Consider the following 26,513-nt stretch of genomic DNA (forward strand, 5'->3'; position numbering starts at 1 on the left):
TTAGCAAGCTAGCTACACAGTATTTTGCATGTAATGCAGACACTGACAACAAATTGTACTGAATGTTAAAGCCAAACAAATGAAATGAATCAAGTCCAAATATGTTCGCACAATCGTGTACTGGAGCACCGTAAAAGTCACTGTTCGCATATGCGAGCGATACATGGCAGGCATAAGTGTGTGCTAGTTTTAGACTGGCGTTCAGTTCATATGTGTGATGATTTAGCAATGTGACAGAGGCATCCGTGTCCGACTGAAATTTCCCACCTTTCCCACAAAGAAGTCAGTGAACAAAAAGTTTGTTTGACTGGCGTATCACTGAAGAGACTGCCCATCTACCAGTTTTGAGAACGCATTAATGACATGGGTCTTGTGACTAGCTTTTAGTGATTGGGACAAATTCTTCTTTTTGTTCCACTGCGAACATACGGATTGTAAGTGTCCTTTCCTGCCACAATCGTAGCACTGAGCTTGGTCACGAGGGGCAGCCTTGACGATTGTGCCGTGAATAACACCGAGGGCAAAACTTAACTTTTTCCGCCTGTGTAGCCGTGTGTTAAGCGAACTGCTTACGCGGCATGAAGCGTTGTTTACTCGGTGGGGCGAGTGCAAGCTGACACTGAATGGGCTGGTCACAAACAAGGGACTCAAGCCGACAAATAGCTGACTGCTCGAATTTATTGGCTGACGGGGGACCAGAATCGTACTGATCTAGTATTTGCACCACCTGCTGAAATGATGGATTGGACTGTTTCAAAATCTGTTCTCTGAGTTTGACATCAGGTCCACTGTACACAGCCGGCCGGAGTGGCCGCGCGGTTCTAGGTGCTACAGTCTGGAACCGAGCAACCGCTCCGGTCGCAGGTTCGAATCCTGCCTCGGGCATGGATGTGTGTGATGTCCTTAGGTTAGTTAGGTTTAATTAGTTCTAAGTTCTAAGCGACTGATGACCTCAGAAGTTAAGTCGCATAGTGCTCAGAGCCATCCACTGTACACGATCGCATCACGCAACGTAACGTCTGAATATAAAGCACCACAAGCACATTTGAATTTGCATTTCTTTGTCATACCCTGCAAATCTGTTACCAACTCACGATAAGTTTGTTCTGGCCGTTTTTTACAATTAAAGAATTGATATCTAGCTGCTACCACATTCACTTGTTGGTCATAATAGCTATTTAGAGAATCTACAACCTGTTCATTACAAAATTCACTCAGAGTCCCGTTAGGAAACAACTGAGTTAGTCGGAACACTGCACTTGTTCAAAAAAATGTGTGTCAAATATTGTGGGACTTTACTGCTAAGGTCATCAGTCCCTAAGCTTACACACTACTTAACCTAAATTATCCTAAGGACAAACACACACACCCATGCCCGAGGGAGGACTTGAACCTCAGCCGGGACCAGCCACACAGTCCATGACTGCAGCGCCTTAGACCGCGGGCTAATCCCGCGCGGCTGCACTTCCTACCGTGGATAATAGATAGGGTAGCTTCACAGTACCTGATACGTTGTGAGCAAGTATGTGTGCTTCGAACTGTTGCGACCACTCGAGTGATTCCTCTTCTCGTTCACGAAACTGGCGAAAAGGCGGCATAGCGGTAGGTGTTGCTGTAGGTGGTGCTTGTTCCGTCTGGCGCGCAGGATGGACAGTATCAGCTCCACTGTGTTGAGCAGGGTAGAGATTTGCTGCATCAGAAACTGAAACATCTGCATTAGCTGTGTTGCATCTAACACTGGCAGCTGTGTTGGCAAAGCAGGCGGTGGGATAGGTGGGGTGGAGATATTGGAAGAGACAAATGCAACAAACAGACAAGACAAGCAAGAAAAATAAGTACAAAAGCAAAGAAAATTTCTGCAATGCCCACCTGAAGACACTGATTAGCTATAGCGATTGTTAAAGCAAGTAAACTCCCCTGCAAAGTAAATACGAGAGAGAATTAAGGCACCAGCAAAGCAAAAGAAAATACCGTGTCCGCGGGCGTGGGGTTTGTTTGTAAATCAGCGACGTCAACGTAGGATCTGGCCCACTCGTCTCTTAGAGGGTGCCTAGAAAGCTGTTTTCTCAGATAGCTAGACAAGCAAATCATATTCTTCTTCTTGGTTGGCTCTACAGTCCTTGAAAAACCTTGGCCTCCTGCATCACCTGCCTCCATTCTTCTCTGTCCATCTCCTTCTTCTCCAATTTCTTATTCCCATCGCCTTTACATCTTCTTCCATATCGTCCAGCCACCTTTTCCTGGGTCTACCTCTTCTCCTTCCCCCGTCAGGTTTTCCCATGAAAACTTTCTTGACACTCCGAGTTTCTGGCATTCTCTGTACATGTCCTGCCCATCTTATTCTTCCCTGCTTAATTTTAACAACGATATCCATCTGTCCAAAAAGTGTTTGTAGTTCTACATTTATCCTTACTCTTCAGCCACCTTCCTCTCTCACTGCTCCAAAAATCGTTCTCAGTATCTTTCTTTCCCATCTCAATAAGCAGTTCTCCTCCTTTAATGTCAATACCCAGCCTTCTGATCCATGTATTACTATAGGTCTTAATATAGTCATGTAAATTTTAATTTTTTGTTTCCTACTAAAATTCGTGGAATTAAATACATTCTGCAAGGCAAACTAGCAACGATTTCCACTCGCTATCCTTTCTTGAATTTCTACTGCTACTTTATTGTCCTCCGTTATTACATAACCTAAATATTTAAATGTTTTCACTCTTTCATATTCTTTCCCATTAATTACTATTGAATTCTTTTGTCCGTTTGTATTGGGCTCCCCCATCACCATATACTTTGTTTTGTTTATATTTACTTCTAAACCTACTTCTCTTGCTGCTTCCTCTAACGTATCGTAGTTTCCCTTTAGTGTCCTTACATTCCTTGTCATTAATGCTACGCCATCCGCATATGCTACCACTTGAGCTACCTGCTTAAGTATTGTTTCTCCTCGGTTTATCGGCATTTGCCGCATCACCTTTTCTAAAACTAAATTAAATAGCTTTGTAGAGATCACATCTCCCTGTCGTAGCCTCTGTACTTGGAATCCACCAGACAGTTCTTGCTCTACTCTTACTTTACACACTGTTGCTTTCATTGTCATTTCTGTTAAATTGACCAGTTTCAGTGGGTTTCTAAGTTCTTTCATGATCTGTATAATTTTATTTCTGTGCAGGCTGTCGTACGCTTGCTTAAAATCAATGTACAACTGATGTAGTTGCTTGTCATACTCATAAAACTGCTCTAGCACTTGTCTTAATAAAAATATCTGATCAATCGTGGATCTGTTCCTCCTAAATCCAGCCTGATAGTCCTCCAATATCCCTTCTATCATCCCTTCAAGTGTGGAGGCTAAAATTTTACAAAGTATCTTATATGTTACGTCCAAGAGAGTGATTCAACGATAACTGCTACATTCTGACTTGTCGCCTTTTTTTGTAACGGGCAGATAATTCCCATGTTCCAATCCTTAGGCATTGCCTCCTTTATCCATATTTCCTTTATCAATTCACGGACTACCTCCTCCATTTTCTTTCCCTCGTATTTTAATAATTCGGCCTCTATGCCATCTTCTCCTGCTGCTTTATTATGTTTTAGGCTCTTGATAGCATTCTTCACTTCCTTTAGCTCTGGTACTGCTTCCTCTCCCCGATGCTCTACATCTAACTCTGATTCCAATTCTGAGTCCTGTTCCCTTTCATTCTCAATCACGATTCCTTCTTCTTTATCCCCTTCTTTCCCGCCAAGTAGTTCGGTAAAATACTTTTGCCACCTTTCTAGGACTTTGCTTTTATCTCCAATTACATCTCCGCCCGTATCCTTATAGAAAACTGCTCGAGGTTGGAAACTTTTCTTTAAATCTCTTGTTCTTTCATAGCACCTTCTGATCTCTTTCTTGTCTCCCATTTCGTCCGGCTGCTCTATGCTTTCATATTAACGGAGTTTATTACAGCAATTGAGTTGACAGTACTTAACTTGGCCCTCTTCACTGAAGTGTCGCAAGCAGTTGGCGACATGCAAATAATTAATGTCCTTAGCTATATACAATTTCCATGCAAGCTGATCACACAACTTCATAAGTCACTGCTATCTTTAATATCACTGCTCTTCTAGAGCAGCTCTTCTAGTCCTCTCTTCTAGTGCGGCCGAGGCAGGCAGTGCGTCGCTTATATTCTCTTCGTGTTGAGCCCGTTCCTGTCGTGGTGACGTCCTAGTCAGCATGCTATTGGCTGACGTCGTCTCACAGCCCTCTCTGCTGTATAACTCTTGATCTTCGTGTCGGCGCCTGTCGTTACGCTGGAGCACAAAGTTATGTAAAAGTTAGCTCAGCTAACAAGGGAACCTCCCCATCACACCCCCCTCACATTTAGTTATAAGTAGGCACAGTGGATAGGCCTTGAAAAACTGAACACAGATCAATCGAGAAAACAGGAAGAAGTTGTGTGGAACTATGAAAAAATTAATAAAATATTCAAACTGAGTAGTCCATGCGAACATAGGCAACATCAAGGAGAATGGGAGTCAAGGAACGCCGTGGTCCCGTGGTTAGCAACAGCAGCTACGGAACGAGAGGTTCTAGGTTCAAGTCTTCCCTCAAGTGAAAAGTTTAATATTTTATTTTCAGTTTATGTGACAAACTCTTATGTTTTCGTCACTTTTTTGGGAGTGATTATCATATCCACAAGAAAACCTAAATCGGGCAAGGTAGAAGAATTTTTTTACCCATTCGCTAGGTGTACAAATTAGGTGGGTCGACAACATATTCTTGTCATGTGACGCACACGCCGTCACCAGTGTCGTATAGAATATATCAAACGTGTTTTCCTGTGGAGGAATCGGTTGACCTATGACCTTGCGATCAAATGTTTTCGGTTCCCGTTGGAGAGGCACGTCCTTTCGTCTACTAATCGCATGGTTTTGCGGTGCGGTCGCAAAACACAGACACTAAACTTATTACAGTGAACAGAGACGTCAATGAACGAACGGACAGATCATAACTTTGGGAAAATAAAATTTTCAGTTGAGGGAAGATTTGAACCAAGGACCTCTCGTTCCGCGTCTACTCACGCTAACCACGGGACCACGGCGCTCCTGGGCAAAAATTCTCCTTGATGTTGCCTATCTTGCGCATGGACTACTCAGTATGTATATTTTACTAATTTTTTTCATACTTCCACACAACTTCTTCCCGTTTTCTCGATTGATCTGTGTTCAGTTTTTCAAGGCCTATCCACTGTGCCAACTTATAACTAAATCTGAGGGGGGTGCGATGGGGAGGTTCCCTTGTAAGTAGTGAAGTGTTAGTGAAAAGTGTTTTGACAATGGCATCAATAATATCCACTAGACGCTTCGGAAAATCACGATAACCTCTGCAATAGTTGTAATTGCTGTTCGAAAAAGGTTAAGTTTTTTAGAAACTAAAATCATTAAAATAATTCTTAAATCAGTAACAGTTTCATTAAAAGTAACGTGATTTCCCTAAATCGCTTCAGGCAAATGCCGAGATGGTTCCTTTGACAGGGCACGGCCGACTTCCTTCCAAATCCGATGAGACCGATGACCTCGCTGTTTGGCCTCTTCCCCCAAATCAACCAACCAACCATTAAAAGAAATCATCACTAATGTTAAAGTGTCACTTTGCTAGGCTGTTCATGTGCTTAGCTTACGCATCTGTAGCAAGTCAAGATTGTAGGAAGGTCACAAAAGCTAGCAGACATGATTTGACACTCCGAAGGTAACAGTTACAAACAAATGATAATAAAAAATGAAGTGACTGGTCGTCGAAAAGTGTCTCCATAACCTGCAGTCACTGGAAGAAGGAGGCCAAAGTTTGGGGCCTCCCTAACCAATCTAGTTTTCTAGAAATGGCAGCGTCAGGTGCCACGAAAATTTGCTGGCGCTGCATCCTGCCTGAACCATATCTGTAGTCTTTGCTGAGATGGCACGAACTCCAGGAAGGTTAGAAAATGTCCTGACAATGAGACCCGTTTAATCCCCCGTACTGTGCTATTAATCTGCCGCCAAGAACGCCTGCCTCCTGTCCGTAAGCTGAATGAGAAGCGGAGCAGCTTCCCGCTGCAACTGCATGAAGGTTTTCATTATTTCACACACACACACACACACACACACACACACGCTGATTATGAAAGTGGAGAACACTATCTCCTGTGAACTACGCCTGGTCGTAAACAAAATCAGAGATGTAAACTGCCCGCATGTCGTGGTCGTGCGGTAGCGTTCTGGCTTCCCACGCCCGGGTTCCGGGGTTCGATTCCTGGCGGGGTCAGAGATTTTCTCTGCCTCGTGATGGCTGGGTGTTGTGTGCTGTCCTTAAGTTAGTTAGGTTTAAGTAGTTCTAAGTTCTAGGGGACTGATGACCATAGCTGTTAAGTCCCATGGTGCTCAGAGCCATTTGAACCATTTTTTTTAGAGATGTAAACTGTGATTCTGCATCACACTTTTGCAAACAGCCATTGACGGAACCGCGACCTGCCACTGTGATCTTGTGGCGTTCATGTCCTGGGAGCGATAAATATGGCATGGATTGGCGAGGGTCGGATACTATCGAATACGTAAGCTTTTCCGATATTACATTCTTTCTGAAGGCTGTATTGGAATCTTGTTCATACTTACCAATACTGTGATACTTTACTTCATATAATTGTAAAATTCAGTGTCATAAGAATACACGTTTGTTGTTGTTTTCATATTTTTTCCTCCGTTTGAATTTTGGTCGTTTAAATTTTTGGAGGGTTTTATTGGCCATAATATTGCAACGTGTAAAAGTGCCATTTTTTTTACAAAAACGCCTTAATTGGGCCGTAAACAGATATAAACATTAAACGAAAGTAAGTACAAGCTATACATCTTACTACTTAGTTTCAACATGGGGAAAAATTTGAGTCTAAGAAGCAAAACTTCATAACAATTACTGAGTAAAATTTTGAACAGAATAGGCCTAAATCAAAATATTAGTTTCACCTGTAGTGAAACATTTACCGCACATATGTTTTGATAAGCTTTTTGAAATGGTGCCAAAGTAAGTAATAGATCCTCAGAACGTTTTGAAAAGCTGTAACATTAACCCAACAAGCGATGGTTAAAAGATTATTAAAAAATCAGCGTTGACAGCAGAAAATAAAATGAACCCACTGACGATGCTGAATCTTCACTGTAATCTGTAAGTGTGTTGAAGTATTTGTGTTTCATATTTCCATAATTACGTAGTAGAAAACCATATCCACCACATCGCTTATGGAGTAGTAGGCTTCCATTGCTTATATGTGGAAAAACACGTCCGACCCGGTAGCTGAATGGTCAGCGCGACGGTATGTCATGCCAAGGGGCCCGGGTTCGATTCCCGGCTGGGTCGGATATTTTCTCCACCTACTCTTCATCATCTCATCCTCATCGACATGCAAGTCGCCGACGTGGCTTCAACTCAAAAGACTTGCACCAGGCGAACAGTCAACCCGACGGGAGGCCGTGGCCACACGACATTTCATTTCATTGGAAGAAACGAGAACATAAAATGCACTGAACCATTCATATCTCGAGCAGCACAACAATAATGAACACAGAAATGAAGTCATTTGTGTAAGTAGGTACGATACCACGATATATCCCCAGAACTGAGAGTAATCTGTATACAGGCTGAGGGGTCATTCCACGTCAAATCAACAAATGAAACCATCGTTTTCAACCTTACCCCCTTGGATTTAAAAGAAATTAAGTATGCCTATAGTACTCATAAATAGTACCACAAATTACTTTTTTCACATTTTTCTGACGAAAAGTTACTGAGTAATGGACTTTCAAAAATTGAAAAGATGACAAATTTTTAACTCGCGGGCCAATGTTGTTTCCTTTATAACTCGTGTTCTAATTAAGCTAGAACAGTAAAATTTACTTCATTGGAAAGCTCTTTTAAAGAGCTTTTATATGATACCAAACGTCATTAGTTATATATATATATATATATATATATATATATATATATATATATATCGTTTATAAAAACAACATTGTTGAATATATCGAATTTCGAAAAACTGTATTTTTTAAATTCTCAAAAAAATATATGTGAAAGATACACTTTACCTCTACATATTCTGAAAGTTTCAACTTGGGATGAGCATGGGATCAGTATCAAAAGCAATTTTATGTTTACCACGATTCTCCTAAATCACAGTCAAGCTACACATGAAAATATTACAGTGTTAGATTTTGTTACATGGTCCACAAATTGTACTTTTGAAATGAATAACTGCTTTAGTGCTAACTATTTATTAATAGCTGTAAAACCATGGCAAAAAAAAGAAAAAAAGGAAGCTATCTCTCATTTTAAAGATTATATATAAAATGCCCCTTGTGGTGTTACTATCTGCAATCTATTCAGTATTTTATCTCTGGTTAATATTGCCAGCAATTTTCACCTATTGTTGAAAGTGACCCACACATTCTTTTGTTGTGAGGCAGCTGTAGTGAAATTATGTGATGTGTTTTGAATCTAGCTTACAGGTACTTTTGTACAAACCTCACAAGAGTCTGTAAGTTTGTATGCCTACAACCAGTTAATGTTTGCATACTATTAACATAATGAAATATTTTTTTACAGGAAGTGAAAGAATAGAGAAGTAATATTGTGTAGTATTGAATATAGAAAGCTGGGGAATTCAACTTCAAAAATATATTTTTAATTTATTTTTTTCACTTGAGAAATATAAAATGCCTAAAATTTCAGCTTTGTGATGTAATCCATTTAATGAAAAGGGCCACAATAACCACAATAAAAACATGACCTGTGGATGATAGCAAGAATGGATGATAGCAAGAAAACCTTTCTTACCTTTAAATCAAAAAGTGTGTGACAACTGCCGTAAAAATTTTGTGATACGTCTAGCACAGAAATTATGATGATCTACTGTACGGGAAACAAGAAAGTGAAAAGGTTTTATGTGATAGTGACGTACAATACATTGCAGCAAGTGAGGCCTTAGAAAGGTTGAATATTTCTTTGCAGTCCGTTAGTGAATCGCCAATTAAGAAGAAACGACTGTGTGAAGCAAAATATCGTTAGGAAAAACTAATTAAATTAACTTCAACAATTCAAACAAATGTATTATTGCTTCCTTCCGAGAAAGAAGAAGAGGTACATGATGATGCAGAATCTGAGATGATCAGTCAGCTAAAAGATAAATTTCGTACATGTACATCTCGAAGTAAACGGATGGAAATTCTTACCATTTTACCTAAAATCTGGGGTGTTAAGAAGCTTCAAGATGAATTTAACATAACAAATTACATGGCTCGAAGAGTAAAAGATTTGGTGAAGGCCAAGGGAATTTTGTCTTCACCAAACCCAAAACCTGGCAAGACTTTTGATCAAACAACTGCTGATTTTGTTAGAAACTTTATTGTTCTGATGAGATAAGCAGGGCAATGCCTGGGAAAAAAGATTTTGTGCTTGTGAGAGATAACGGAGAAAAACTGCAAGTACAAAAACAGCTAGTTTTAAGTAATTTGAAAGAAATTTACGCGAACTTTAAAGACAACCACCCAGAGCTCCACATTGGATTTTCGAAGTTTGCAGACCTACGTCCCAAAAATTGTGTTTTAGCTGGAAGTAGTGGTACACATAGTGTCTGTGTGTGTACTACCCATCAAAACTTCAAACTCATGCTGACTGGATGTAACATTCCTCAGCTGACAAAGGATGAAGATAATCCAATAAAAACTTACAAAGACTGCATTGCAAGAGTTGTATGTAATCCGTCATTACCTGCTTGTCATTTTGGTGAATGTAAATTGTGCCCTGGCCCAGAAACATTTAAGGCATATTTACAAGATTTGTTGAATACTAATGATACTGATAATATAACTTATCAGCAATGGGTTTCTATTGATCACACATCTCTAGAAACAATCATAAAATCATCTGACAACTTTATTGATTGTTTTTTTATAAATTAAAATCGCTTACACGACATTCATTTGTTGCTAGTCAACAATCAACCTTCCAAAAGAGACTGAGAAATGAACTTATAGAAGGCGAGGTCTTAGCGATCTGTGCCTTTTCTGAGAATTACTCCTTTGTCATCCAGGACGAATTTCAAGGCTATCACTGGACAAACATGCAAGCAACGATTCATCCCATTGTTGCTTATTACAAGGATGGGAACAAACTCGAGCACACAACTCTTGTAATCATATCAGAATACCTAACACATGACACTGTTGCTGTGAATTTGTTCCAATCGTACTTGATGGACTTCCTGACTGCTAAATTCGGTAGAAAACCAAGAAAAATATATTATTTCTCTGACGGAGCAGCAGCTCATTATAAAAATAGGAAGAACTTTATCAACCTGTGCCATCATGAAGAAGATTTCCAAACTGAAGCTGAATGGCATTTTTCAGCCACCTCGCATGAGAAGGGAGCTGGTGATGGTGTTGGTGGAACAGTTAAATGACTCGCAGCTCGAGCAAGTCTGCAACGGCCATACAGTGATCAAATAATGACACCAAAACAACTTTATATGTTTGCCAAGGACAACATAGAAGGAATGAACTTCAACTATGCTACTAAAGAAGATCACAAAAATGAAGAAGTGAAACTTATGGAGAGATTTGAGAAATGCTGCAAAATTGTAGGGACACAAAAACTTCATAATTTTATTCCTTTTAGCAAGGACAAAATAATAAGAAAAGTGTATTCAAACCCTGATGATAGTAAAATTGAACTGATGACAGTTTCTGACAGTGATACAATACCGTTCAAAGACATAAAAGGATATGTTTCTTGTGATTATAATGGACACTGGCGGTTAACCTGTGTGCTTGAAAAAATAAGGAGAAGGATGAAATCACAGTTAGTTTCTTACATCCACATGTACTGTCACCATCTTTCCCATTTCCGAGTCATCCAGACATTCTTTCCATAAGCAGTAGGGAAGTAGTGGCAATCGTGAACCCTCAAACTGCTACAGGGCGAACATATAAGTTATCCAGTGCAGAAATGTAGATGTGCAACAGACTGATTAGTTCGAAGTATGAAGAAGTGCACTAATAGGACGCCTATTTGTAAATAACAGTAATTACTAACTTAATTTAGTTCAGATCTCAGGTATTCATCTTTCTGTGTTTTTTTATTTATTTTAAGTTTTCATTTTGTATTTATTAATTACAGAAGCATAAAACATATGTTCTCTTGTCAATTATAAGTTAATTTTAATTTCCACATTTTACAAAATACAGCTGGTGAGAAGTAGGCCTAATGTCTAAAATAAATTAGTTTTTACGAATTTTTAAAGCACCACCCTTAACATAAAATTGCTTTTGATAGTGATCCCATGCTCATCCCAAGTTGAAACTTTCAGAATATGTAGATGTAAAGTGTATCTTTCACATATATTTTTTTGAGAATTTTAAAAATACAGTTTTTCAAAATTCGGTAAATTCAACAACGTTATTTTTTTTAACAATTTGTGTGTACATATTAAACTAATGATGTTTGCTATCATATAAAAGCTCTTTGAAAGAGCTTTCCAATGAAGTAAATTTTATTGTTCTAGATTAATTAGAACACGAGTTGTAAAGAAAACAACATTGTTCCGCGAATCAAAAATTTATCATCTTTTCAATTTTTGAAGGTCCATTACTTCATAAATTCTCGTCAGAAAAATGTGAAAAAATTAATTTGTGTCTTGATTTATGAGTAATATATGCATACTTCATTTCAAAAAAATCTGAGAGAGTCAGGTTGTAGCACTTGTTGATTTGACGTGGAACTGCCCTGATACAAGGATCAGTGGTCACATAGCAACCGTGGGTCGCAACGCCACGAGTGGGAGCTATGGGCACGAGAGAGCGTTGCTATACAAACGGTGGTGGAGCGAACGGAGGCCGTCGCCATTCACGCCGTGGAAACGTTAACACGGCTAACTAAACGTACCCTGCAACGGCCGAGACGCATCTGATCTATGGCACGGCCAATTACAATGGACGAGAAAACTGCGATGTATCGTACGAAAAAACCCAAGAGCAAGGTGCCGTGCCACACATTCGCCACCAAGCATCAACAATTGTGCGAAGCCGGACGCAGGTCGCCAACGAACAACACGGCCAAATGTGGCGGAAGAAAGGGTCCTCAAAAGCGTGCAGCATACGCCGTCATCAAATACACTCCTGGAAATTGAAATAAGAACACCGTGAATTCATTGTCCCAGGAAGGGGAAACTTTATTGACACATTCCTGGGGTCAGATACATTACATGATCACACTGACAGAACCACAGGCACATAGACACAGGCAACAGAGCATGCACAATGTCGGCACTAGTACAGTGTATATCCACCTTTCGCAGCAATGCAGGCTGCTATTCTCCCATGGAGACGATCGTAGAGATGCTGGATGTAGTCCTGTGGAACGGCTTGTTGGACCAGCGTTCGTGCTGGACGTGCAGACCGCGTGAGACGACGCTTCATCCAGTCCCAAACATGCTCAATGGGGGACAGATCCGGAGATCTTGCTGGCCAGGGTAGTTGACTTACACCTTCTAGAGCACGTTGGGTGGCACGGGATACATGCGGACGTGCATTGTCCTGTTGGAACAGCAAGTTCCCTTGCCGGTCTAGGAATGGTAGAACGATGGGTTCGATGACGGTTTGGATGTACCGTGCACTATTCAGTGTCCCCTCGACGATCACCAGTGGTGTACGGCCAGTGTAGGAGATCGCTCCCCACACCATGATGCCGGGTGTTGGCCCTGTGTGCCTCGGTCGTATGCAGTCCTGATTGTGGCGCTCACCTGCACGGCGCCAAACACGCATACGACCATCATTGGCACCAAGGCAGAAGCGACTCTCATCGCTGAAGACGACACGTCTCCATTCGTCCCTCCATTCACGCCTGTCGCGACACCACTGGAGGCGGGCTGCACGATGTTGGGGCGTGAGCGGAAGACGGCCTAACGGTGTGCGGGACCGTAGCCCAGCTTCATGGAGACGGTTGCGAATGGTCCTCGCCGATACCCCAGGAGCAACAGTGTCCCTAATTTGCTGGGAAGTGGCGGTGCGGTCCCCTACGGCACTGCGCAGGATCCTACGGTCTTGGCGTGCATCCGTGCGTCGCTGCGGTCCGGTCCCAGGTCGACGGGCACGTGCACCTTCCGCCGACCACTGGCGACAACATCGATGTACTGTGGAGACCTCACGCCCCACGTGTTGAGCAATTCGGCGGTACGTCCACCCGGCCTCCCGCATGCCCACTATACGCCCTCGCTCAAAGTCCGTCAACTGCACATACGGTTCACGTCCACGCTGTCGCGGCATGCTACCAGTGTTAAAGACTACGATGGAGCTCCGTATGCCACGGCAAACTGGCTGACACTGACGGCGGCGGTGCACAAATGCTGCGCAGCTAGCGCCATTCGACGGCCAACACCGCGGTTCCTGGTGTGTCCGCTGTGCCGTGTGTGTGATAATTGCTTGTACAACCCTCTCGCAGTGTCCGGAGCAAGTATGGTGGGTCTGACACACCGGTGTCAATGTGTTCTTTTTTCCATTTCCAGGAGTGTATATGAAGTGTACCCAGCACCGCTGATATCCCCAACCATCCGTCTGGCGCACTGTACACAATGAAGCACTGCATCCACTTCATTTCCAATGCATTCAGGCATTGCAGCTGGGGGACTACAACAAGTGCATGGGATGTGTGCTGTGGTTTCTGGAGGAATCCGCTGCAGACCGAAGCTCCACGGCTAGTGTCCCCTTCACTGATAAGTCTGCGTTGTCACTGTGTGACGAACGTTCACAACATGAGATCACATAGGCGTATCTGAAGCCACATGGTACATGCACGCTTGTCTCACAACGCTAATTTACCCTTAACCTGCGGGCTTGAATCGTCAGAGACTGTTAATTGGGCAGTACATTCTCCCGGACGAAGTTGATGGGACCGGACGAAGTGGCCGTGCGGTTAAAGGCGCTGCAGTCTGGAACCGCAAGACCGCTACAGTCGCAAGTTCGAATCCTGCCTCGGGCATGGATGTTTGTGATGTCCTTAGGTTAGTTAGGTTTAACTAGTTCTAAGTTCTAGGGGACTAATGACCTCAGTAGTTGAGTCCCATAGTGCTCAGAGCCATTTGAACCATTTTTGAAGTTGATGGTCGCACGTATCATGTATTCCTGCGAGAGGTTCTGCAGGATATGTTCCCATGCCTATTCGTCGCCACATTCGATTGCAGCACGACGGAGCACCCACGCATTTCAGCAGACATGTGAGGGCACATCTGCAGGCAACCTTCCCCGACCATTGGATAGGTCATGGTGGGCCAGCCACATGGCCACCCAATCTGTCCCCAAACTTTATTTTTCCTGTGTGTTTGTGTATATTTGTGTGTGTATGTGTGGGGGGGAGGTTGTATCTGAAGTGCCTTGTGTATGAAATACCTATTACATCGCTGGAGGATCTAGTGTGCAGTATTGCTGCGCCACCAGGATGTCTTCAAGATAGGCAAAGTATGTTTGAGAGGGTGTGCCGTTCCATTCAACGCATCGTCGACGTCAGGTGTGTCTTGATGCATCTGGGGAAAACTTTGAGCATCTCCCGTAGCGGGTGTCCATTTGTAGCATGTGACTACATAACTGTAACGCCATTTTGTTGCCCCAGATGACCTCTGAGACCCCCCATGTGACTACTGATCCTTGTTGTATGCCCTAAATGCCATGTCAGTTCGTAACTTTTTTTAATCACCCTCTATATAAAAGACAATGTCCCGACTGACTCATCACTTACAAGCCCAAGCCACTAAGGATGTTGTTGTTGTTGTTGTGGTCTTCAGTCCTGAGACTGGTTTGATGCAGCTCTCCATGCTACTCTATCCTGTGCAAGCTTCTTCATCTCCCAATACCTACTGCAACCTACATCCTTCTGAATCTGCTTAATGTATTCATCTCTTGGTCTCCCTCTACGATTTTTACCCTACACGCTGCCGTCCAATACTAAATTGGTGATCCCTTGATGCCTCAGAACATGTCCTACCAACCGATCCCGTCTTCTAGTCAAGTTGTGCCACAAACTTCTTTTCTCGCCAGTCCTATTCAATACGTCATCATTAGTTATGTGATCTACCCATCTAATCTTCAGCATTCTTCTGTAGCACCACATTTCGAAAGTTTCTATTCTCTTCTTTTCCAAATTATTTATCGTCCGTGTTTCACTTCCATACATGGCTACACTGCATACAAATACTTTCAGAAACGACTTCCTGACTCTTAAATCTATACTCGATGTTAACAAATTTCTCTTCTTCAGAAATGGTTTCCTTGCCATTGCCAATCTACATTTTATATCCTCTCTACTTCGCCCATCATCAGTTATTTTGCTCCCCAAATAGCAAAACTCCTTTACTACTTTAAGTGTCTCATTTCCTAATCTAATTACCTCAGCATCACCCGACTTAATTAGACTACATTCCATTATTCTCGTTTTGCTTTTGTTGATGTTCATCGTATATCCTTCTTTCAAGACAATACCCATTCCGTTCAACTGCTCTTCCAGGTCCTTTGCTGTCTCTGACAGAATTACAATGTCATCGGCGAACCTCAAAGTTGTTACTTCTTCTCCATGGATTTTAATTCCTACATCGAATTTTTCTTTCCCTCGACTCTTATAACTGCCATCTGGTTTCTGTACAAATTCTAAATAGCCTTTGGCTCCCTGTATTTTATCCCTGCCACCTTCAGAATTTGAAAGAGAGTATTCCAGTCCACATTGTCAAAAGCTTTCCATTCGTCTGTAAAGAATTCGCGTTAGTATTTCGTAGCTGTGACTTATTAAACTGATAGTTCGGTAATTTTCACATCTGTCAACACCTACTTTCTTTGGGATTGGAATAATTATATTCTTCTTGAAGTCTGAGGGTATTTCGCCTGTCTCATACATTTTGCTCACCAGATGGTAGAGTTTTTTAGGCCTGGCTCTCCCAAGGCTGTCAGTAGTTCTAATGGAATGTTGTCTACTCCCGGGGCCTTGTTTCGACTCAGGCCTTTCAATGCTCTGTCAAACTCTTCACGCAGTATCATATCTCCCATTTCATCTGCATCTACATCTTCTTCCGTTTCCATAATACTGTCCTCAAGCACTTCGCCCTTGTATAGACCCTCTATATACTCCTTCCACCTTTCTGCTTTCCCTTCTTTGTTTAGAACTGGGTTTCCATCTGAGCTCTTGATATTCATACAAGTGGTTCTCTTTTCTCCAAAGGCCTCTTTAATTTTCCTGTAGAAGGATAGAAACTTGAAATTTGGAAAGGGTATTGATCTTACACTGAAGGAATCGTTTACAAAGACATTTTCGAAATTCCACACCCTAAGATGGTGAAATAGGGGACCAAAGATATTTTGAAAGTATGCCGCTATTAAACACATGTTGAAGCTTAGACCTACGAAAATTGGTGTTTTGTTTCTTGGTCAAAAATAAAAAAAAACATATTTCAGATATTTTTGAAAATTGACCACTTTGGGGGTGAAATAGTGTGTGAAATATGTTTTTGAAAATAAATTTTTAAAGAACTACTAAGATACTTCCACCTATTGTAAGGTGGCAGAATAAATGAAGATCAATTTCGCACCTTACATAAGAGTTTTATACATCGTAACAGGAAGGTGAATATTACACCTAACTTACTTTGGCAGTAATGAGCAGATTTGGCTATAAGTATGTAATGCAAAAGGGATGACACTCAATTGATGGTATTAACACAACCCTCGTATATAATGCATGTCAATGAGCAGAAGGTGAAAATACTGGAGAGAAAGTACAGGCCACCAGAAGTAGGACAGAAAGAAGCTTTAGTAAACTGCGTTTCAGAATTCCAAATGGATACAAACAAAATCAGTGACGCGATCACGTGAACAGCGAGTGGTACACATGTAACTTTCAGGCGTCTGGAGCGGGCTCAAAACGTCCGATTGGCAGAAACTAACTAGGAAGGAGTAAATTTCCGAGATTTCGGCACAGTTTAATGGTAGAGCCCTTGCGATTGGCAGAGAGAGTTCCCACAAAATAAGAGGAACGCTCCTATTGGTCGAAAAAAAAACGTGACATGGAGAACGAAAGAACCCAGGTGGGAGACAGTTGGGCTACGAGGAAGACAAGAGCGAAATTTTCGGGAGCTCTTCTATGAACTGGCGTCAAGTGCAGAACAGGCCGCATAATGCTCTGTATGACGACGCAGAGGAGAAATTTGTATGAACACTGCTTTCACTGCAGCTGACATTCAGCTAGATATTAGCTGTAGCATCGTTGAGCTCCAACTGTGGAGAAACGTTAGTTAATTGTTCTTGCGAGGACTGAGAGAGCATTTTAATATGCACGCTGCTCCAGCCATGCACGTGCATATCTCCATATTCCATGACTATGGATGAGTACATGTTTTCTCGCATAACGAGAAACGTAGGGAGAGTTTCTGCTGGAAAAATCAGCAAAGGCTTAATTAGTTTTTATAGCAGCCATACAGACGACAGCTCATCGCAGCTAAGGTAAATGCCCGAGCAGAGGCGTAAACTTGTTGGTTCACCAGCCTACGTCCACTGTAAACTCGAGAGAACTTTGTTAATCTTTTGCTCAATTTGTCACAAAACTACTCATTCTCCGTAGACTTGTGGTCATCCTAAATAGCACCGAACTTTGAACCAGAATTGGATGATTTATCATGATGTAGTCGTAAGAATAAGTTTGTAAGGAAACTTCTAGTTAAAATTTACCATTGTTGTGTTTAGTATTATTTCACTTTCTCAGGGCGAGATGTGTTCGTTTGACAACTGTCGTAACATTATCACATTGTAAACTGTGTAATTGCATGTAATTCTGTGATAAGATTGCAACATTAAACCAAAAATATTTACAGCTTACACAGTTGTTGCTCTGTCCTCAAACCTTCCACTATGAAAATTGGTACTTAACTTCTCGGTTAGAAATGAAAAAATTAGTGTTCAACGTTTTTGTAAATTCAACCCTTAATAGGGGGTAAAATGTTTTATCAAAATATTTCATTGTGAAAGCTTATTGAAGCTAAATCTCTGAAAACTGGAATTTGGCTTCTTAATTTGAAATGAAAAAATACATGTTCTGCTGTTTTTAGAGATTCAACCCTAAAGGAGCTGAAACAGGGGATGAAAATGTTTGCGTAAATATTTCGTTACATTAAAAGTATTTTAAAGCCAAGTCTGTGACAGCTGGTATTCTACTTCTCTGTTAGATATAAAGAAATATGTATTAGGAAATGAAAGTTTCTATCGAAATATCACCACAAGGACTCAAAAGGTATGATTAAAGGAAACTTAGACTCCGACTACCAAAATCGCTTTTTGGCCAGAAGTACATTCGGAAAACACCATGCGTCTATGGCCTTAATTAGCTGAAGAATTTTAGAAGGTACTGTAATTTGTGAACAACGCAAAAACTCAGCTCAGAAACGCACACTAGACGAAAGGACATAAATCACCGATAGGAGAAAATATAAAAACATAGAAATCAAGCAGGGATTCATAAGTCCAAAAATGAGATTGATAGCAGGCGCAAAAGGCTAATCAGGAATCGCTGTAGTACAAATGCTTGGACGTAGAAGCATGCGTAACTAAGGAAAAGATACAGCCCTTAGGAAAATTAAAGAGACGTTTGAAGAAAAGAGAAGAAGTTGTGTGAATACCAAGAACTCAATGGCAATCCAGTACTAGATAAAGAAGGAAAGCTGAAAGGTGGAAAGAATGTATAGAAGGACTATGCAAAAGAAACAAACTTGAAGACAATATTATAGAAAGGGAAGACGAAGGGGATGAGTACGAGAATTCTAATTCCAGAAAATGCAGTTACTGACAAGTGTGAGTATTACTAAACTATCAGTTTAATAGGTCAAGGTTACAAAATACTGACACTAAGTATTTACAGAAGAGTGGAAAATCTGGTAGAAGCCGACCTCATAGAACATCGGTTTGCGCTCCTTAGAAATGTAGAAACATGAGAGGCCATATTGACCCCACGACTTACGTTTGATGATCAGAAAAAAAAAACGTTACACCATTTGTAGATTTAGCAAAGTTTTGGCAATGTTGACTAGACTACACTAGTTGTAATTTTGAAGGCAGCTGGGATACAATACAAGGAGTGCAGGATTATTTACATATTGTATAGAACACCGACAGTAGTTATAAAGAGTCGAAGGACATGGAAGGGAAGCCACAGTTGAGAAAGAGGTGAGTCGTGGACGTAACCTGTCCTCCATGCTATTCGATTTTTACATTGAATATACTGTAAAAACACGGAAGACGAATTTGGAGGAGGAATTAAAGTTTTGGAAGGAGAAATAAAAACTTTGAGATTTGCCGATTACATTGGCGTTCTGTCTGAAACGGCGTACGATTTGAAAGAGCTGTTGAATGGAATGTGATAGAGTCTAGGAAAGAGACCATAATACCAGCATCGACCAAATTAAAACAAGAATAACGGAATACAGTCAGATTAAATCAGGCAATACTGAGGTAATTAAATGAAGGATTGATACACTAAAAGTAAAAGACGAGTTTCATTTATGGCAGCAGCAGCACTCCATCTTCAGGCCACAAGTGGCCCATTGGGACCATCCGACCGCCGTGTCATCCTCAGTTGAGGATGCGGATAGGAGGGGCATGTGGTCAGCACACCGCTCTCCCGGTCGTTATGATGGCTTTCTTTGACCAGAGCCGCTACTATTCAGTCGAGTAGCTCCTCAAATGGCATCACGAGGCTGAGTGCACCCCGAAAAATGGCAACAGCGCATGGCGGCTGGATGGTTACCCATCCAAGTGCCGGCCACGCCCGACAGCGCTTAACTTCGGTGATCTCACGGGAAACGGTGTATCCACTGCGCCAAGGCCGTTGCCAGATTCATTTTTGGGCAGCAAAATAACTGATGATGGTCGAAATAGAGAAGATATGAAATGTAAAATGGCTATAGCAAGAAAAGCATTTCTGGAAAAGAGGAGCTGATTCACACCTAATATCAGTTTAAGTGTTTGCAAGACTTTTCTGAAGATATTTGTCTCGAGTGTATATTTGCATGGAAGTTAATCGTGGACTGTGAGCTGTTCAGACAAGAAATGAATGAGGGAAATGGTATAGGGAGACCAAGGAATGCATCAAAGGGACGTAGGTTGCCATAATTGTGCTGAGATGAAGAGGCTTTCATAGGAGAGACTAGCGAGGTGAGCTGCTTCAAACCACACCTCGGCCTGAAGACCACAACGTAAAACAACGACACGCAGTAACACCTCGAAACTTTGTTCCCAAATTTTTTTCTACGTTTACCTTTTACTTATTGTGCGTGGTCTCCTTCGAAATACTCTCCTCCGCAATAGACACACCGCTCCCAACGCCGTTTCCACTTCCGGAAGCAGTCTTGGTACGTCTCTAGGTGGTTCGCGTGAAGGATCGTCTGCGAATTTTCTTTTATCCCGTCTATCCTTTCAACGGGGTTCTCATCTCTGGAAATAAAAAAAAGTCCGCAGGGTTCAGGTCTGGAGAGTACCGGGGATGAGGCAGCACATTGATTTCATTCTTTGTGCAATACTCACGCACGAATGTGTGGGTGCGTTATCGTGATGCAAGAGCCACGAATCGTCGCCGCCACATTTCAGGCCGTTTTCTTCTGACATTTTCTCGCAGGGGCCGCAAAACGTCCCGATAGTACCATCGATTAAATTATCAGCATGGCTTTGATATTTGACCTGATCTCGCGAGCTATTTTTTGCTTTTGGAGAACCTTTCCCTACCCATTGTGAAAACTCAACCTTGGTCTCTGTTGTGTACATAGTTCCGCGTAGTCAGCGCGTACACAACTTTCCCACTAGAGCGCGCTCCGCTGAGCACAACAGCGCAGATGCAGTGCTCGTCCGTCTCCGCACTACGAGATGGCGCTGCCGTAGAGACGGACCAAATTCTGCTTCCGCCGATCCGCGTATTAATATGTAACGCAGCCAATGAGATTGCTGCTAACGTAGAACCTTTTCTCCTCGTGGATCACGCTCGCGCAGTGATACATGAACGCGCGAAGTATTATAACGAGTGTACAGACCTCCGATTAGTCAGTCTGCATTGGTCTGTACCAGTCCAGAGTCAAGTTTCAGTCTGCACCTAATAAGATTACCATATCCCTGTACATAGCCATGAAGATAAATGTATAGACACTTTTGTCAAGTATCAATAAGATTAACGAACCAATACCAAATGAACTTCAGATTGTCAATTGTAAATAGCATCCAGAACCAAGTTATGTAATTTTTATGCTTGTTATTATTTTAATACATGTGTGTGAAAATTAATCAAGTTCTGTTTAAAGTTGGTCACTGTCAATCCGCTACTCTAAGCGTGCAAGTGGCATTTCTATTGTCTGACCTAACGGCAGAAGATAAACACGCCACGACAAGACCGCGAGACATATTGCTGACACTCGCCTACTTCATTAGAGTGACAAGTCAAATAGTCTGATGGTGTGTGTACTGAAGGTCTTACAGTACGCTCACCACAGTCCCATTATCAAACTATAGACCCATGTCTCATCGCCAGTTATAATTCTCTTAAAGAACATCTCATTCCTATTTGCGCAATCCAAAAGCTCTTCACAGATTGCGAGGTGAAGGTCTTTCTCGTCTTGACTCGTGAGCCGTGGGACGAACTTGTCGGCAACACGATCCATTCCAAGATGCTGTGTCAGAATCTCCTGACATGATCCAATTAAAATGTTACATTTTTCTGGAACCTCTCAGACAGTCAGTCTTCAATTGGGACGCACAATTTCATTGACGTTCCTGACATGAGCGTCGTCGGTAGACGTCGAAGGGAGTCCTGAACGAGGGTCTCTTTAACATCTGTCCGACCATTTTTAAACCATATGAACCATTCGTAGTATCCGAGTATGGCTTAATCAATCATCACCGTAGCCTTCCTGCATCATTTGATGTGTCTCTGTAAAGGTTTTCTTGAGTTTCACGCAAAATTTAACGCAGACGCGTTACTCCTCTAACTCGGCCGTCTCGAAATTCGCAAACACTGCGACACAACGGTCTACTCAATACAGCAGTGAACAATAACTAACAGACATACAACGATGGAACTTCCCACAGATACACATTAAACACAGGCGTGTGCAGGGATGCCAACCGCACTTTGCTCCAACACATCGTTGGCGCGAAATTACGAATGTTCCGGAATTTTTTGAACAGACCTCGAATACTGTGCCGATTTTCGGCACGATTGTGTGCCGGCCGCGAGTGTTAAGGTCGATATTGGCCTCGTCATCGATACTGGGGCGCAGAGTTGGCGGCGAGTGGCCCTCTGGCCACGAGGAGAGGAGGGTTGGAGAGTACCGAGCGAGATGGACAGAACCGCAGAGTGTTGGGGTCCGGATGGTCCGAATTGTGCATTAATAAATTTGGCATTCTGTGGTAACGAACTGATGGTGAAACCGAGACACTTGGGAATTCAACACTGTTGTGGAACGATAAGCCGTGGGCTCTGCAATTGTATTGACACAATTTACGGCGAGCTGTGGCCGATGTCGTTTGTGGGTGTTTTGCCACGGCAGATAAACAAGACAGCGCGGGCCCAACCTGAGCACGCTGTGCTGTAGCATCTTCGCCCACAATAAGGATACTGGAGAAGAAAGCAGTGGAATACGGTACGTCTATTAACCTTCAGTGACTTCTGTGGTGTTAGTTTACTTAACTGTGGGAGATTGAGCAGTAACTGTCACTTTTCAACGAAATTTACGATTGTGTAAAAGTGTGGACAATGTATGTGCGTTGTCGTACAGTATCATATTTCTTATTTGTGAACATAATTTTCTGTTATCAGAATTACTCATTGGACAGATTTGAAATTGTCAGCTCTGCGCTGCAGTTCAGTGGGCTATAAATACTCGAATTTGACAAATATGCTAACTGAGTTTTGGATATGTTTTTATATCTGCGTGTTAAATGAAAGTAAATATTGAAGTTTGTAATGTACCTTTCTACCATTCTGTAAGTTTTTATGTGGAAGTGATGTTGTTTGCTACTGTTATTGGTTGAGAATTTATTACCCGATAAATCAAAGGAACAGTTATTTAACCAGCCTTTCTATGGGGTGTTTTAAGACTTGTTTTTCAGTGAACTATTATTAATAAATTACGAAAATCAGTAATGTTGTGTAAGCAGTTATTGAAGGCACCCATCTCCATTAGCCAATCAACCATGGCCAGTTGGGAACGGGCACTGATGTAACATTACGGGACTAGAGGCTATTTGTTGAGTTGTGGCAAAGCTAATCCTGTTGTTTGTTGTTCTTGTTGAAGTGTCTAGTCGCCCCTAAATTAAATACTAATTCCGCACAATACAACACGAGTCGAACCGCGCAACTGACTGCAGACTGCCTAATGCTCAGACTATTATGTACGTAGAGTGCTGTAATACAGGACATCAAAACCCTCTATTGATCCAGTTGGCGAAGTACTAATGCAACGAATTTGATCAATTAGGCAAGAGAGCGCCTTTCATCCACACTTAAGAACAAGTTCCCTGATCACAGACATACGTGCGTCCGACCCATGTGTATTGGACTTAGTTTCTTGTCTCGCTGAGTACTAGCATCTCACAAAATAGTCGACGATTTCTGTTAACACCCTCTAGTTTCGGATGTTAACGGCTGTTTAGTTTAATAGAAAGATAGACAACTCTTTTGTCTTGTGCAATCCCTGCTAATATGTTGTGTTTACCGCGAATCTTTCACAAAGAGAGGAGTCTCAGACGAGTGGAAAGAGCGTAAGACATTCCTGTTCATAAATTTTTCAACCCTAAGATTAATTTAAGTCTAATTTGAACTTCACTGTAGGTGTGATCCCGTTCTAGGTGGTATCTCCTTACATTACGGGCCCAAAATCAAATGTCTGAGCTGAAATGATGTTAAAGTGATTTTTTTTTTCATCTGCATAAAGCTAGCAGAACTAAAAGAAGCGTTTTGAAATAAAACAAGAAAACAAAATTAGTTAATAGTTCGTGAGTATTAAAGCATTCTGTTATTGACACACCCACCACGCCCCCCTTAGTAGACTATTTATAAAAAGGCAAAACAACAAACTTGCAAAACTGTAGCCCAAAAAATAAAAACGTGTCTGTTTGAGAATCCCTTGTGATGTTTTAAGCTTGAATAAAACGATTTATCCACAAACACAGAAAAGCTTATAATTAAAAACCAGCTCTTTCGGTACGTAACATCTGCAGCTCATGGTCGGAGTTGAATATGAACATTATGGGCGCCTGTATTGCTGAAATGTGCTCAAATGGTACCACGCTGTTGACTAATAAAAAAGTACAATCATCTAATATCTTCGCTAGTATGTGATTCTCTAGAAGTATTTTTACTGGCAGACTCAATCACATTACTCTACGCATCTAGTGTTCATCAGATACAAATGTTTAAACACAGTATCCATGTAGTGTATTGAATCTTGGCTTGTCTTAAATTAGCATAAAAGCAAGATGGTGTTTATTACATGGTCTGTCGCACAGTCTTCGCCTTACCATTCTTCGGGGTCAAACAAGTCATGTAGCATCGAAATCTCCTCTCTATCCCGTCTGCCTGAAACCACAGATGATGAGTTTCTAGTATCTGACCATCTCACAGTTTCCCCTTTCCTGTTTCGCTCAACATTTTGTCACTAGAAGAGTTATCTCTACTACATTCTTCCCCAATATCCCTACTCCTCCCCACACTACATCTGTTTATGGTTACCCCTTAAATTATTATACAAATCATTCTGATTGTCCGTTGACAACTCTGTCACTCGTGGATAACTCAGGAACTGAAACTGAAGATACCAAAGAAAAATCAGTAATACTGAACTTTGTTTTCAAATGCTGCTATACTAATAAAGATACAGAAGTACTGTCCCAGTTTACTTCTCCATCACTGTGAAGCTTAGTGATACGTATGTTACTGGCAGTGGCTTTGAGAAACAGCTAATATCGCTCATGGGCCCGATGAAATCACTCTCAGGTTCCAAACAGAATTTGCATCTGAGTGAGCTCCCATTTTAACCACAGTATACCGAAGATCCCTTGAACAAAAATCTGTGCCCAGTGACAGGAAAAAGGCAGAGGTCATAATTGTCTACAAAAGGAGTAAGAGAAGAGATCATCAACACTACCAGTCCAATCTCATTAACATCCACATCTTGCAAAGTTCTACAAAATAATCTGAGCTCAAACATAATAAGATACACATGATAATTAATTGAAACCCTCAGCTGCCGACAGGTGTTGTTAATATACCTCGATGGGGACAGCTGAAAATGTGTGCCCCGACTGGGACTCGAACACATGATCTCCTGCTTACATGGCAGACGGTTTATCCAATTTTTTTTACCGAACCAGCTATCCATCTGAGCCACCGAGGACACAGCTGAAGAGCGCGACTGCAGGGACTTATCCCTTGCACGATTCCCGCGAGACCCACTTTCCCAACTGTCCACAATCTACATACGTAATGTACCTAATAGATATTTGCCCATCCACTCATTACTCACGCACACTAAGGTGACGATTCCCGTAAGAGTTTGGGCAACCTGTGCGCATTCGCTCAGACGAAGGTCAATAACTGGGTAGCCTTTAACTATATATATGAATACAGTAACTGTTCTCGAAAGAATAGATACTATTGATGACCGTGCAGCTTCTTTATCATTTATTCTAGAGAAGCTACAAAAGAAGATAATTAGTTGTCAAAAAATGTGGAACGCTTCACGATTTTGCGTGTCATCCTTGCGCAGGGGCCATGCTAATCTTCTCTGTATCGTTCCAATTTTAGTATATGTACTGCCGAAGCAAGTACATTGGTGTGCTGCAAGTATTTTGTATATATACGACGGAGACACGGTTCAAAATACATTCTACTCGCTACATAAGTTTTGTTCCATTAAACTTCTTTTAAACTGATGATTAGCTTTGAAATATTATGTGGTTTCAAGGGACGTACGTTTTGGTGTCTATTTTACCGGTCATTAAGCCTATACGTAAACACTGTTTAAAACAACAAGTTAAATTTCTTTTTGTACTACCCGTACTCACAGGCTATGTCTCGCATCTCCTGCCATCTCGTGACGGCCACGTGAACTACAGCCGGTACACAGGCAGGGCATGCCAAATTGCGTGCGCACGCAGTCTGCCGTTCCGTCATTAGGATTGCGGAAAGCGAAAACACGTACATTGTTAATGCAAGCAAATTCCCAAATCCCTGCGTTCAAATAAAAAGAATGCAGTTGCTTATTGGCTATTCTTCATGCTGGTGATTTTGTAGTATTATGAGCAAAAGCTGAAATCATCGTGCTATTGCTGAAAGCTAAAGTGCTTCATATGAAACTGCAGATGTTCACTATCGATTTCCAAAAGATGAGAGAACTATCCACAAATGAGTTTCACGTTGGAAAAGAACGATTTTGTTAATGTGA

At 41.7% G+C, this 26,513-nt stretch overlaps 1 protein-coding gene and 1 non-coding gene across 4 annotated transcripts in view; both read right to left on the reverse strand.

The window, feature by feature from the left end:
* Positions 1-26,513, reverse strand: part of LOC126204471 (circumsporozoite protein-like) — a 118,341-nt gene that overhangs the window by 66,274 nt on the left and 25,554 nt on the right. For 2 of the 3 annotated variants that reach the window (XM_049938863.1, XM_049938860.1), the window contains exon 2: positions 1,505-1,702. The exons of the other annotated variant lie outside the window; for it this stretch is intronic. In XM_049938863.1, the coding sequence (XP_049794820.1) occupies positions 1,505-1,702 (198 nt within the window). The remainder of the gene's footprint in view (positions 1-1,504; positions 1,703-26,513) is intronic. 3 annotated transcript variants of the gene reach the window in all.
* LOC126204710 (U6 spliceosomal RNA) lies at positions 25,791-25,897 on the reverse strand. Its single transcript, XR_007540518.1, has one exon. It is a non-coding gene; the product is annotated as a U6 spliceosomal RNA (small nuclear RNA).

Source organism: Schistocerca nitens, chromosome 9 (genome assembly GCF_023898315.1).
Source record: "Schistocerca nitens isolate TAMUIC-IGC-003100 chromosome 9, iqSchNite1.1, whole genome shotgun sequence".
Lineage (NCBI taxonomy): Eukaryota > Metazoa > Arthropoda > Insecta > Orthoptera > Acrididae > Schistocerca > Schistocerca nitens.